At 46.7% G+C, this 13,299-nt stretch overlaps 1 protein-coding gene across 1 annotated transcript in view; it reads right to left on the reverse strand.

Annotated features, from left to right (window-relative positions):
- The window catches only part of LOC139576869 (syntaxin-2-like), a 155,118-nt gene that overhangs the window by 17,690 nt on the left and 124,129 nt on the right, over window positions 1–13,299 (reverse strand). The window contains exons 22-23 of the mRNA XM_071403415.1: window positions 11,614–12,729; window positions 71–222 (exon numbers count right to left, since the gene is read on the reverse strand). Coding sequence (XP_071259516.1) covers window positions 71–222; window positions 11,614–12,729 — 1,268 coding nt within the window. The remainder of the gene's footprint in view (window positions 1–70; window positions 223–11,613; window positions 12,730–13,299) is intronic.

Consider the following 13,299-nt stretch of genomic DNA (forward strand, 5'->3'; position numbering starts at 1 on the left):
CTGTTACACCACGCACTCACTTTCACAGCATTAAACATCAGGTTCTGCATAATACTACATTCTAATGCACCTTTTGTCCCTTTGTGCACACGGCATAGCCAATCACGTTGGCTCCGTTGGAGGTTCCAGTGGGGGTGAGGATGGGGGGTTTCCATCGCACCTGCAGAACCCCGGGGTTCTGGCCCAACTGGACCTGCACCTCCTGGGGAGGAAAGGGAGGACCTACGGAGTACAGCAGACGCACAGGAGTGTAAGGATGTAAACACAATACACTACAACATTTAGAAAACAATACCCTATCAGCTGAACAGTTTATATGTTCCTTCAAAAGAATATAATGTATTGACCTGATTCCATACAATACCAGAGGCACTCAGATAGTTCATGTTGCATTAGATTTTTTTATGCAATCAAAAATCTGTGTAATGAGGTAATAAGAAAACAGTATGATTTGTACTATATGTATGTCAGTGGAGGCTCCTCAGAGGAGGAAGGGGAGGACCATCCTCCTCAGTGAATTTCATAAAAATAAAAATAGTGAAACATTCAAAATGTATAATTTGTAGATAAAACTATACTAAATACAGTGCATTCGGAAAGTATTCAGACCCCTTGACTTTTTTCACATTTTGTTATGTTACAGCCTTATTCTAAAATGTATTACATTCTTTTTTCCCCTCATCAATCTACACACAATACCCCATAACGACAAAGAGAAAACAGGTTTATAGAAATGTTTGTATTCAGACCCTTTGCTATGAGACTCAAAATTGAGCTCAGGTGCATCCTATTTCCATTGATCATCCTTGAGATGTTTCTACAACTTGATTGGAGTCCACCTGTGGTAAATTCAATTGATTGGACATGATTTGGAAAGGCACACACCTGTCTGTATAATGGTCCCACAGTTGACAGTGCATGTAAGAGCAAAAACCAAGCCATGTCGAAGGAACTGTCCGTAGAGCTCCGAAACAGGATTGTGTCGAGGCACAGATCTGGTGATGGGTATCAAAAAATGTCTGCAGCATTGAAGGTCTCCAAGAACACAGTGGCCTCCATCATCACTTGGAGTTTGCCAAAAGGCACCTAAAGGACTCTCAGACTTCTGGTCTGATTAAACCAAGATTGAACTCTTTGGCCTGAATGCCAAGTATGGAGGAAACCAGGCACCATCCCTACAGTGAAGCATGGTGGTGGCAGCATCATGCTGTGGGGATGTTTTTCAGCAGCAGGGACTGGGAGACTAATCAGGATCGAGGGAAAGATGAACGGAGGAAAGTACATAGAGATCCTTGATGAAAACCTGCTTTAGAGCGCTCAGGACCTCAGACTGCGGCGAAGGTTCACCTTCCAACAGGACAATGACCCAAAGCACACAGCCAAGACAATGCAGGAGGAGCTTCGGGACAAGTCTCTGAATGTCCTTGAGTGGCCCAGTCAGAGCCCGAACCCAATTAAACATCTTTGGAGAGACCTGAAAATAGAGATGCAGCAACGCTCCCCATGGTGTAGCCGGAAGACAGCTAGTTAACCGTCCTCCTCTGGGTACATTGACTTCGATACAAAACCTACGAGGCTTGTGGTTCTCACCCCCTTCTATAGACTTACACAGTAATTATGACCACATCCGGAGGACGTCCTCCAACCAATCAAAGCTCTTGTAGCATGAACTCTTGTAGCATGTTGTCCACTCAATCAAAGGATCAGAGAATTAATCTAGTACTGAAAGCATAAGCTAGCACCGCAGGGCATAAATTGTGGTCAGTAGCTGACTCAGAGAGAGAAATACCATAGTTGAATAGTTTTGAAAAAATGAAGGAGAAGCAAGAGAGAGGAGAGAGATATCTATATTTCGTTGTATTTTCTTTTCACTTTCACTTACTTAGCTAGCGAATGCAGCTAGCTAGTTTAGCCTAGTCAAACACCTGGCTCAAACAGAGAGGGATGCTGTGTTAGCTAGCTGGCTATGGCTATCCAACACAAACTCTAAGTCAAGGTAAGCTTTTGGTTTAATTTATTTATTGCCACCGGGGCCCGCCGGTGTAACTACTAAACTGCTTGCTAACTGTACCCAGTACAACATGATTGTAGCGGGTTTACTAATACGTTAGTTCTAGTAGCTATGTTGACTATGACTTTAGCTAATATGGTGACAACAATGTAGGCTGTGTGTAGCGGTTAGCAGGTATGATATGAAGGTTTTTGCTTGGAAAGGTTTTTTCGCCTGGCCACAGATAGCTGATGTGTTGTACACTGAAGTCCACAAGCGAAAGGAAAAGGTGAGAGGAGGAGAGTGCGTAGATGCAAGGAATTATACAACGATCAAAGGGATCATGCTGTTTGTATGTGGATGCAATGAAAGTTAACCGTGTTTGCGTGGGATCAGGGGTGTATACATTCTGCCGATTCTGTTGAAAAATGTTTCTTAAATGGAAGTAAATGGAACGAAACGGGGATAAACACACCTGAATTTGTTCAATAGAAAATCTAATTTGCAACTGTTGGACTAACGATTACACCCTTGATCAGCTAGACGCAGGCAAGCGTGTGCAAAGCGGTATTCAATGTGTCAATGTCTGTAACCTTGATTACTCTAATTTCTCTCGATCTGTGCAACTACGCTGTAAACCTTAATTCATAGGCTAGGTTGTAGCAACCTCATGATGGACAAGTACTACACATAATCGAGGGATGTGTGTGTGTGTATGTGTCACAGGAGGTTGGTGGCACCTTAACTGGGGAGGATGGGCTTGTACAGTATGTATATATGTATGTACAGTGGGGCAAAAAAGTATTTAGTCAGCCACCAATTGTGCAAGTTCTCCCACTTAAAAAGATGAGAGAGGCCTGTACTTTTCATCATAGGTACACTTCAACTATGACAGACAAAATGAGAAAAAAAAATCCGTTGCGGTGTGTTTGGGATCATTGTCATGCTGAAAGACCCAGCCACGTTTCATCTTCAATGCCCTTGCTGATGGAAGGAGGTTTTCACTCAAAATCTCACGATACATGGCCCCATTCATTCTTTCCTTTACACGGATCAGTCGTCCTGGTCCCTTTGCAGAAAAACAGCCCCAAAGCATGATGTTTCCACCCCCATGCTTCACAGTAGGTATGGTGTTCTTTGGATGCAACTCAGCATTCTTTGTCCTCCAAACACGACGAGTTGAGTTTTTACCAAAAAAGTTATATTTTGGTTTCATCTGACCATATGACAATCTTCTTCTGGATCATCCAAATGCTCTCTAGCAAACTTCAGACGGGCCTGGACATGTACTGGCTTAAGCAGGGGGACACGTCTGGCACTGCAGGATTTGAGTCCCTTGCAGCGTAGTGTGTTACTGATGGTAGGCTTTGTTACTTTGGTCCCAGCTCTCTGCAGGTCATTCACTAAGTTCCCCCGTGTGGTTCTGGGATTTTTGCTCACCGTTCTTGTGATCATTTTGACCCCACGGGGTGAGATCTTGCGTGGAGCCCCAGATCGAGGGAGATTATCAGTGGTCTTGTATGTCTTCCATTTCCTAATAATTGCACCCACAGTTGATTTCTTCAAACCAAGCTGCTTACCTATTGCAGATTCAGTCTTCCCAGCCTGGTGCAGGTCTACAATTTTGTTTCTGGTGTCCTTTGACAGCTCTTTGGTCTTGGCCATATTGGAGTTTGGAGTGTGACTGTTTGAGGTTGTGGACAGGTGTCTTTTATACTGATAACAAGTTCAAACAGGTGCCATTAATACAGGTAACGAGTGGAGGACAGAGGAGCCTCTTAAAGAAGAAGTTACAGGTCTGTGAGAGCCAGAAATCTTGTTTGTTTGTAGGTGACCAAATACTTATTTTCCACCATAATTTGCAAATAAATTCATTAAAAATCCTACAATGTGATTTTCTGGATTTTTTTTTCTCATTTTGTCTGTCATAGTTGAAGTGTACCTATGATGAAAATTACAGGCCTCATCTTTTTATGTGGGAGAACTTGCACAATTGGTGGCTGACTAAATACTTTTTTGCCCCACTGTATGTACATGGTTTCTCCCTAGTTTGATTGGGTTCTCCCTAAAACACTTCTGCGAGCAGGCCTTTCTAATCGACCTGGCCCGGGTATCCTGGAAGGATATTGACCTCATCCCGTCAGTAGAGGATGCCTGGTCATTCTTTAAAAGTAATTTCCTCACCATCTTAAATAAGCATGCCCCTTTCAAAAAATGTAGAACTAAGAACAGATATAGCCCTTGGTTCACTCCAGACCTGACTGCCCTTGACCAGTGTAACCAATGTGAAATGGCTAGCTCGTTAGCGGGGTACGCGCTAATAGCGTTTCAATTGGCGACTTCACTCGCTCTGAGACCTTGAAGTAGTTGTTCCCCTTGCTCTGCAAGGGACGTGGCTTTTGTGGCGCGATGGGTAACAATGCTTCGAGGGTGACTGTTGTCTGTGTGCAGAGGGTCCCTGGTTCGAGCCCAGGTAGGGGCGAGGAAAGGGACGGAAGCTATACTGTTACACCAGCACAAAAACATCCTGTGGGGGACTGCACTAGCGTCGAATAGTCCCCGCGATATGCAACTTTTTAGGGAAGTCAGGAACCAATACACGCAGTCATTTAGGAAAGCAAAGGCTAGCTTTTTCAAACAGAAATTTGCATCCTGTAACTCCAAAAAGTTTTGGGACACTGTAAAGTCCATGGAGAATAGGAGCACCTCCTCCCAGCTGCCCACTGCACTGAGACTAGGAAACACTGTCACCACCGATAAATCCACGAAAATCTAGAATTTCAATAAACATTTCTCTACGGCTGGCCATGCTTTCCTCCTGACTACCCCAACCCCAGCCAACTGCTCTGCATCCCCTGCAGCTACTTGCCCAAGCCTCCCCAGCTTCTCCTTCACCCAAATAGCAGATGTTCTGAAAGAGCTGCAAAACCTGGACCCGTACAAATCAGCTGGGCTAGACAATCTGAACCTTCTCTTTCTAAAATTATCCGCGGCCATTGTTGCAACCCCTATTACCAGTCTGTTCAACCTCTCTTTTGTATCGTCCGAGATTCCTAAAGATCGGAAAGCTGCCACGGTCATCCCCCTGACACTCTAGACCCAAACTGTTACAGACGTATATCCATCCTGCCCTACCTTTCTAAAGTCTTCGAAAGCCAAGTTAACATACAGATCACTGACCATTTCGAATCCCACTGTACCTTCTCCACTGTGCAATCTGGTTCCCGAGCTGGTCACGGGTGCACCTCAGCCACGCTCAAGGTACTAAACGATATCAGAACCGCCATCGATAAAAGACAGTACTGTGCAGCCGTCTTCATCGACCTGGCCAAGGCTTTCGACTCTGTCAATCACCACATTCTTATCGGCAGACTCAACAGCCTTGGTTTCTCAAATGACTGCCTTGCCTGGTTCACCAACTACTTCTCAGACATAGTTCAGTGTGTCAAATCGGAGGGCCTGTTGTCCAGACCTCTGGCAGGCTCTATGGCGGTACCACAGGGTTCAATTCTCGGGCCGACTCTTTTTTCTGTATATATCAACGATGTCGCTCTTGCTGCGGGTGATTCCTTGATCCACCTCTACACAGACGACACCATTCTGTATACATCTGGCCCTTCTTTGTACACGGTGTTAACAAACCTCCAAACGAGCTTCAATACCATACAACACTCCTTCCGTGGCCTCCAACTGCTCTTAAACGCTAGTAAAACTAAATGCATGCTCCACACCCGCCCGCCTGACTAGCATCACTACTCTGGACGGTTCTGACTTAGAATATGTGGACAACTACAAATACCTAGGTGTTTGGCTAGACTGTAAACTCTCCTTCCAGACTCATATTAAACATCTCCAATCCAAAATTAAATATAGAAATCGGCTTCCTATTTCGCAACAAAGCCTCCTTCGCTCACGCTGCCAAACATACCCTCGTAAAACTGACTATCCTACCGATCCTCAACTTCAGCGATGTCATTTACAAAATAGCCTCCAACACTCTGTTTTGTCACCAAAGCCCCATATACCACCCACCACTGCGACCTGTAAGCTCTCGTCGGCTGGCCCTCGCTACATATTCGCCACCAGACCCAGTGGCTCCAAGTCATCTATAAGTCTCTGCTAGGTAAAGCTCCGCCTCTCAGCTCAATTGGTCACCATAACAACCCCCACCCGTAGCACGCGCTCCAGCAGGTATATCTCACTGGTCATACCCAAAGCCAACACCTCCTTTGGCCGCCTATCCTTCCAGTTCTCTACTGCCAATGACTGGAACGAATTGCAAAAATCACTGAAGTTGGAGACTTATATCTCCCTCACTAACTTTAAGCATCAGCAATCTGTGCAGCTTACCGATTGCTGCAGCTGTACACAGCCCATCTGTAAATAGCCCATCCAACTACCTACCTCATCCCCATATTGTTTTATTTACTTTTTTGCTATTTTCTACTTGCACATCATCATCTGCACTTCTATCACTCCAGTGTAAACTTGCTAAATTGTAATTACTTCACTACTATGGCCTATTTATTGCCTTACCTCCTTACGCCATTTGCACACACTGTATATAGACTTTTCTATTGTGTTATTGACTGTACATGTTACGTTCGTTGATGGAATGAGGCCAAGGTGCAGCGTGGTAAGCGTACATCTTTCTTTATTGATGAACACCAAAAAACAACAAATTATAAACGAACATAACGTTCTGCAGGCTACCCAGTAACTGTGCAAAAACAAGATTCCACAACCTAAGGTGGGAAAAGGGCTGCCTAAGTATGATCCCCAATCAGAGACAACGATAGACAGCTGCCTCTGACTGGGAACCATACCCGGCCAAACAAAGAAATAGGAAAACTAGATTGCCTACCCAAATCACACCCTGACCTAACCAAATAGAGAAGTAGAAAGGCTCTCTAAGGTCAGGGCGTGACAGTACCCCCCCAAAGGTGCGGACTCCGGCTGCAAAACCTGACTCTATGAGGATGGGTCCGGGAGGGCATCCTGCCTCGGTGGCGGCTCCGGTTCGGGGTGTAGACCCTGCTCCGCTCGCTGATTGTTCCGCCTCCGTGGGACCGGACTGTAGATCGTCGCCGGAGGCTCCGGGCCGCGGATCATTGCTGGAGGCTCCGGACCGCCGACCGTCGCTGGAGACTCCGGACCGCAGACCGTCGCTGGAGGCTTCGGGCTATGGATCATCACTGGAGGCTTCGCGCCATGGATCATCACTGGAGGCTTCGGGCCATGGATCATCACTGCAGGCTCCGGTCCATGGATCATCACTGCAGGCTTCGTGGCATGGATCATCATTGGAGGCTCCGTGCCATGGATCATCACTGGAGGCTCCGGGCCATGGATCATCACTGGAGGCGTCGTGTCATGGATCATCACGGGAGGCTTCGGACCATGGATCATCACGGGAGGCTTCGGGCCATGGATCATCACTGGAGGCTTCGGGCAATGGATCATCACTGGAGGCTTCGGGCCATGGATCATCACTGGAGGCTTCGTGCCATGGATCATCACTGGACTGGGAACTGTCGCCAGGAGCTTGGTGCGTGGGGCCGGCACTGGTGGTACCGGGCTGGTACCACCTACGTTACCGCATACTCCTCACCAACTCCATTCTCCGGTATCCCTCCTCGCACTGTTCTATTGAATCCCAGGCGGGCTCTGGCACTCTCCCTGGGTCGACCGACCACCTCTCTACCTCCTTCCAGGTTGTCCCTGGTTCACACCTCGGCACCGCCGACCACCCCGTGTGACCACCCCGTGTGCCCCCCCCCAAAATAAAAATTGGGGCTGTCCTTTGGGCTGTCATTGTGGCCGCGAACCCCAGCGTCGTCGCTGTTGCTCCTTCGCTGCCTCCATCTGCTCCCATGGAAGGCGATCCTTTCCAGCCAGGATCTCCTCCCATGTCCAGGATCCCTTCCCGTCCAGGATCTCCTCCCATGTCCAGGATGTCTGCTCCTCCTGGCCACGCTGCTTGGTCCGTTTGTGGTGTGATCATCTGTTACGCTCATTTAGAGAATGAGACCAAGGCGCAGCGTTGTAAGCGTACATCTTCCTTTATTTTGATGAACAACAAAAAAAATGAAAAAATATACGAACGTAAAGTTCTGCAGGGCTAGACAGCAACTATGCAAAAACAAGATTCCACAACCTAAGGTGGGAAAAAAGGCTGCATAAGTATGATCCCCAATCAGAGACAACGATAGACAGCTGCCTCTGATTGGGAACCATACTCGGCCAAACAAAGAAATAGGAAAACTAGATTGCCCACCCAAATCACACCCTGACCTAACCAAATAGAGAAATAGAAAGGCTCTCTAAGGTCAGGGCGTGACAGTACATTTGTTTATGTGTAACTCTGTGTTGTTGTTTGTGTCACACTGCTTTGCTTTATATTGGCCAGGTCGCAGTTGTAAAACTTGTTCTCAACTGGCCTACCTGGTTAAATAAAGGTGAAATATACAGTATATATATTTATTTTTTATGTATTTATGTATGTATGTATATATGTAAGTAATGCTTCAGGTGTGGGTACCGTATGTACCATATCCCGTGGTGTGTATGTTTGTGTCCACTACAGCATGTCTACATATGTATGTCTATGGGTGTAACATTATCATGCTGTCAGGAATTCTGTCCAAATATTCCTCAGAACAGCCAGAGGCAGTCAGGTTGATTTTCACAGTCCCTCTACCTCTGCTCTGCTGCATGCTAAATCAACAGGACCAATCTGTGCTGAGCTGCCAGTGCCCCGCAGAGAGAGAGAGAGACACACACACACACACACACACACACACACACACACACACACACACACACACACACACACACACACACACACACACACACACACACACACACACACACACACACACACACACACACACACACACACACACACACAGTCATACAGAGGCAGCAGATGCAGTCAGCTGCCCATTCAGCATTATCTCTGAGCAGAGCAGAGTAGAGCAGAGTAGAGAACAGAGCAGAGGGCACAGTAGAGTAGAGCGGAGCAGAGCAGTGAAGAGCAGAGCAGTGAAGAGCAGAGCAGAGGAGATCAGAGCAGAGCAGTGAAGATCAGAGCAGAGCAGTGGAGATCAGAGCAGAGCAGTGGAGATCAGAGCAGAGGAGATCAGAGCAGAGCAGTGAAAATCAGAGCAGAGCAGTGAAGAGCAGAGCAGAGCAGTGAAGAGCAGTGAAGGGCAGAGCAGTGAAGAACAGAGCAGTGAAGAGCAGAGCAGTGAAGAGCAGAGCAGAGCAGTGAAATTCAAAGCAGAGCAGTGAAGATCAGAGCAGAGCAGTGAAATTCAAAGCAGAGCAGTGAAGATCAGAGCAGAGCAGTGAAAATCAGAGCAGTGAAGTTCAAAGCAGAGCAGTGAAATTCAGAGCAGAGCAGTGAAGGTCAGAGCAGAGCAGTGAAATTCAAAGCAGAGCAGTGAAGATCAGAGCAGAGCAGTGAAAATCAGAGCAGTGAAGTTCAAAGCAGAGCAGTGAAATTCAAAGCAGAGCAGTGGAGATCAGAGCAGAGCAGTGAAAATCAGAGCAGAGCAGTGAAGATCAGAGCAGAGCAGTGGAGATCAGAGCAGAGCAGTGAAAATCAGAGCAGAGCAGTGAAAAGCAGAGCAGTGAAAATCAGAGCAGAGCAGTGAAGATCAGAGCAGAGCAGTGACATTCAAAGCAGAGCAGTGACATTCAAAGCAGAGCAGTGACATTCAAAGCAGAGCAGTGAAGGTCAGAGCAGAGCAGTGACATTCAAAGCAGAGCAGTGAAGGTCAGAGCAGAGCAGTGACATTCAAAGCAGAGCAGTGAAAATCAGAGCAGAAGGCACCCAGAGCAGAGCAGTCTGAGCATGTGCATCAATACATCTTAAATCACATTTAACCACTAGATGAGTGTCAGCAGAGATATAGCTACTCCTTTCTGAAGAGGAGGATTCAGCAGTAGACATTCTGAGCATTCTGAGTACTCAGCTGTTTTAGTCATTCAACTATGAATATTATAAAGCATGAGTGTCAGTGAGGGCTCAAATGTGCATTTAAATCATCTCAGTGAAACCCTTCCATCTATGTACATTCATGCAGACAAAAACCAGTAGGAGTAACCCTTGTATGATGTTTTGGTTGCATGATACATCCAGTTATTTCTAACCATCTTTGTTCTCAACATGAGCAACATATTCCAGTCAACTGGACTGGAATAGCTCATGGCGCGGCGGAGGGCACGAAGTGGGTCATGTAATTGGTGACTTCCTCCACAGGAACAAGATCAATTTCCAGTAATTGAATGCATCTCAAATGCTTTCTTAACCTCACAATGTGATGGTGGCGCTTGATAAGATGCCCAGTGGGTTCCCAGTAATAAGTCCCCTCCCTGTTGCTGCTGCCTAAACACATAAAGCTCCCAGTACAGCTGTCCTTCCTGTCCGGTCTCTTCCTGACCTCTGCCCTTCCATTAGACTCGAGCAGTCACTCACACACAGCAGGGCTAGTCAGTACATTCAGGTCAGCTCAATTAATTTCAAGGTTGCGTAAATGTACAGTTGGGAGTTCGCAAGCTTGTTCTTAAGTCATTATTTTAGACACAAATTGATTTTCTCTTTTTATTAACACTTATTAATAATGTCCAGACAACAGAGGGAAATCATTGGTAGTGTTCTTTATAAGTGGTTGAAAAGTTAAACCTAGCAGCCAGTGGGTTTAAGGGCGCTGGCAGACAGAGTCAGCTGAATGTATAGTAATGACTGTGCGGTCTCTTTCTCTCTCTCTCTCTTTTTCTCTCTCTCTCTCTCTCTCTCGTGGTGTGTAGAACTGTATGGGGTCTCAGGGGAGACCAGTCACACAGAGCTACAGAACATACACTATTTACACACATTAGGCATCTAGAGTTTCTCTCTTTCTCCCCTACCGACTCGGTTTTCACTCTCCTCCTCTGATAATATGCAGCCTTCTGCAGCAAACGCTCCCTGGATGTCTATTCATCACACTTCTTTTTTCCCTCCATCTTTAGCGTGTGCCTCTCTTATCAAAGCCAGCACACACAAATCCTTGAAGGCATTAAAAAAAAGTGACTGAGAAATATGAAAACGAGCCTTTAGATGTCTGTCAGGTAACAAGGTTGTAAATATAATGGGCTCAAAGCTTGTCAGAGCTAGAGTAAATAGATTGCTGTGTTTATGCCAAATTGCCAAAGGCTTTTTAGCCAGAAATGGTTTTGAAAGCAGGAGAACACAGTGAAAGTATACGGCTGTGCAGGCTGGATACACAAGAGGCAGCAGAAGCAGCAGGAACTAACTACAGCCCTGCATGCTCAAACAACCAGGCCAGTTATGCTGAGTACACCTCTTTGGGAGACCTGAAAGCATTTACAATTATGCAAAATGCCACCTGATGACTAAGTGTGTGTTTTAACCAGTGGCTGCTGAGAGGAGGATGGCTCATAGTAATGGCTGGAACGGCATAAATGGAATGATATCAAACACATCGAACACGTGGTTTACATGGGTTTGATAACATTACATTCACTCCATTCCAGCCATTATTATGAGCCGTCCTCCCCTCAGCAGCCTCCACTGGTTTTAATGATGGGGGAAAGGGAGAGACAGTAGGTGGGCTGACCTGCAGGCTGGGTGCAGAACTCCACAGAGATCTCCCTCTTGTCCCTGTGCTCCATGGGCATCTGCCAAGGTATCTGGTGTGTCCGCGCCACGGCCTTCACCTTGTAAACGGTCATGGGCTTCAGTTGGAAGAACTGGTACTTGTAGGCCCCTGCCTTCACCATGTCATACTCAACATCGTTCAGGAAGATAGTGTGGCTGTAGTTGCTGTTGCTAGGCTGCCAGGAGAGCTCAGCAGAGACCTGTGTGATGTTGTCTACCCTCAGATAGTAAGGAGCCACCACCACATCCTTCCCCACCAGTAGAGTGCAGCGCAGCTCGTCAGACGGGCCCCGCTCTGTGATGCTCTGCACCGAGATGCGGTAGGTATTGGTGGCCAGGTTAAGTTTCTCGATAAGCGACTTTGTCTTGCCCCCAAAGGGCACGCTCATCCTCACCTCCTTGTCCACCAGGACGTTGTAGCCACTGATGGAGCCCCAGCCGGGCGGCACCACCGGAGGGTCCCAGCACACGATCACACTCTTGGCCAGCTGTTTGATCAGATTGATACGGCGAGGGTAAGGCACAATATTTTCACCAATCTCGTCAATGCTGACATCCAGGGTCCCTGTCCCGTTGCTGCAGGAACCCATGGAGCCCAGGAAGTCCATGCCCAGACTACTGCTGCCCAGGCTGGTCAGAGTGCTGCTCAAACTGGAACCCAGTCCAGTGGAACCGTGACTGGATCCGTGAGTGGAACCCAGAGTGGAACCCATGTGGCTGCCCAGAGTGGAACCGTGAGTGGAACCCAGAGTGGAACCCATGTGGCTGCCCAGAGTGGAACCGTGAGTGGAACCCAGAGTGGAACTGAGGTTGCTCCCCAGGTTTCTCTCAAGGTTTCTCTCCAGGTTTCTATCTAGGCTAGGGCCCAGGTCCAGTTTACTGTCAGACAGCAGGCTGCTGATGCTGCTCAGGCCCATGCTGCCCAGCCCTGTGGAGCCCAGGCTGCTGTGGTTACTACTGAGGTAGCCTGACTCTTTGGCCCCGTCCCTGTGCTGAGCAGAGGGCATCTTCTCATCCTTAACAAAGTCCACAAAGTTGGAAGGGACAAGTCCCTGCTGTCCATCCAGCAGCTCTCCTGAGGAACAGAGAGAAAGCAGTAAGTATTACTATTAACAACAACACTCATAGTGAAAAGCAGTAAGTAGTATTAACAACAACACTCACAGTGAAGAGCAGTAAGTAGTATAAACAACAACTCACAGTGACGAGTATTAGGTAGTATAAACAACTCTCAAAGTGACGAGCAGTAAGTAGTATTAACAACAACTCTCACAGTCATGAGCATTAAGTAGTATTAACAACAACTCACAGTGACGAGTATTAGGTAGTATAAACAACTCTCAAAGTGACGAGCAGTAAGTAGTATTAACAACTCTCAAAGTGATGAGCAGTAAGTAGTATTAACAACAACTCTCAAAGTGACGAGTACTAAGTAGTATTAACAACAACTCTCACAGTGACGAGTACTAAGTAGTATTAACAACTCTCAAAGTGACGAGCAGTAAGTAGTATTAACAACTCTCAAAGTGATGAGCAGTAAGTAGTATTAACAACAACTCTCAAAGTGACGAGTACTAAGTAGTATTAACAACAACTCTCACAGTGACGTTAACAACTCTCACAGTGACGAGCATTAAGTAGTATA

Source organism: Salvelinus alpinus, chromosome 5, assembly GCF_045679555.1.
Source record: "Salvelinus alpinus chromosome 5, SLU_Salpinus.1, whole genome shotgun sequence".
Taxonomy (NCBI): Eukaryota; Metazoa; Chordata; class Actinopteri; order Salmoniformes; family Salmonidae; genus Salvelinus; species Salvelinus alpinus.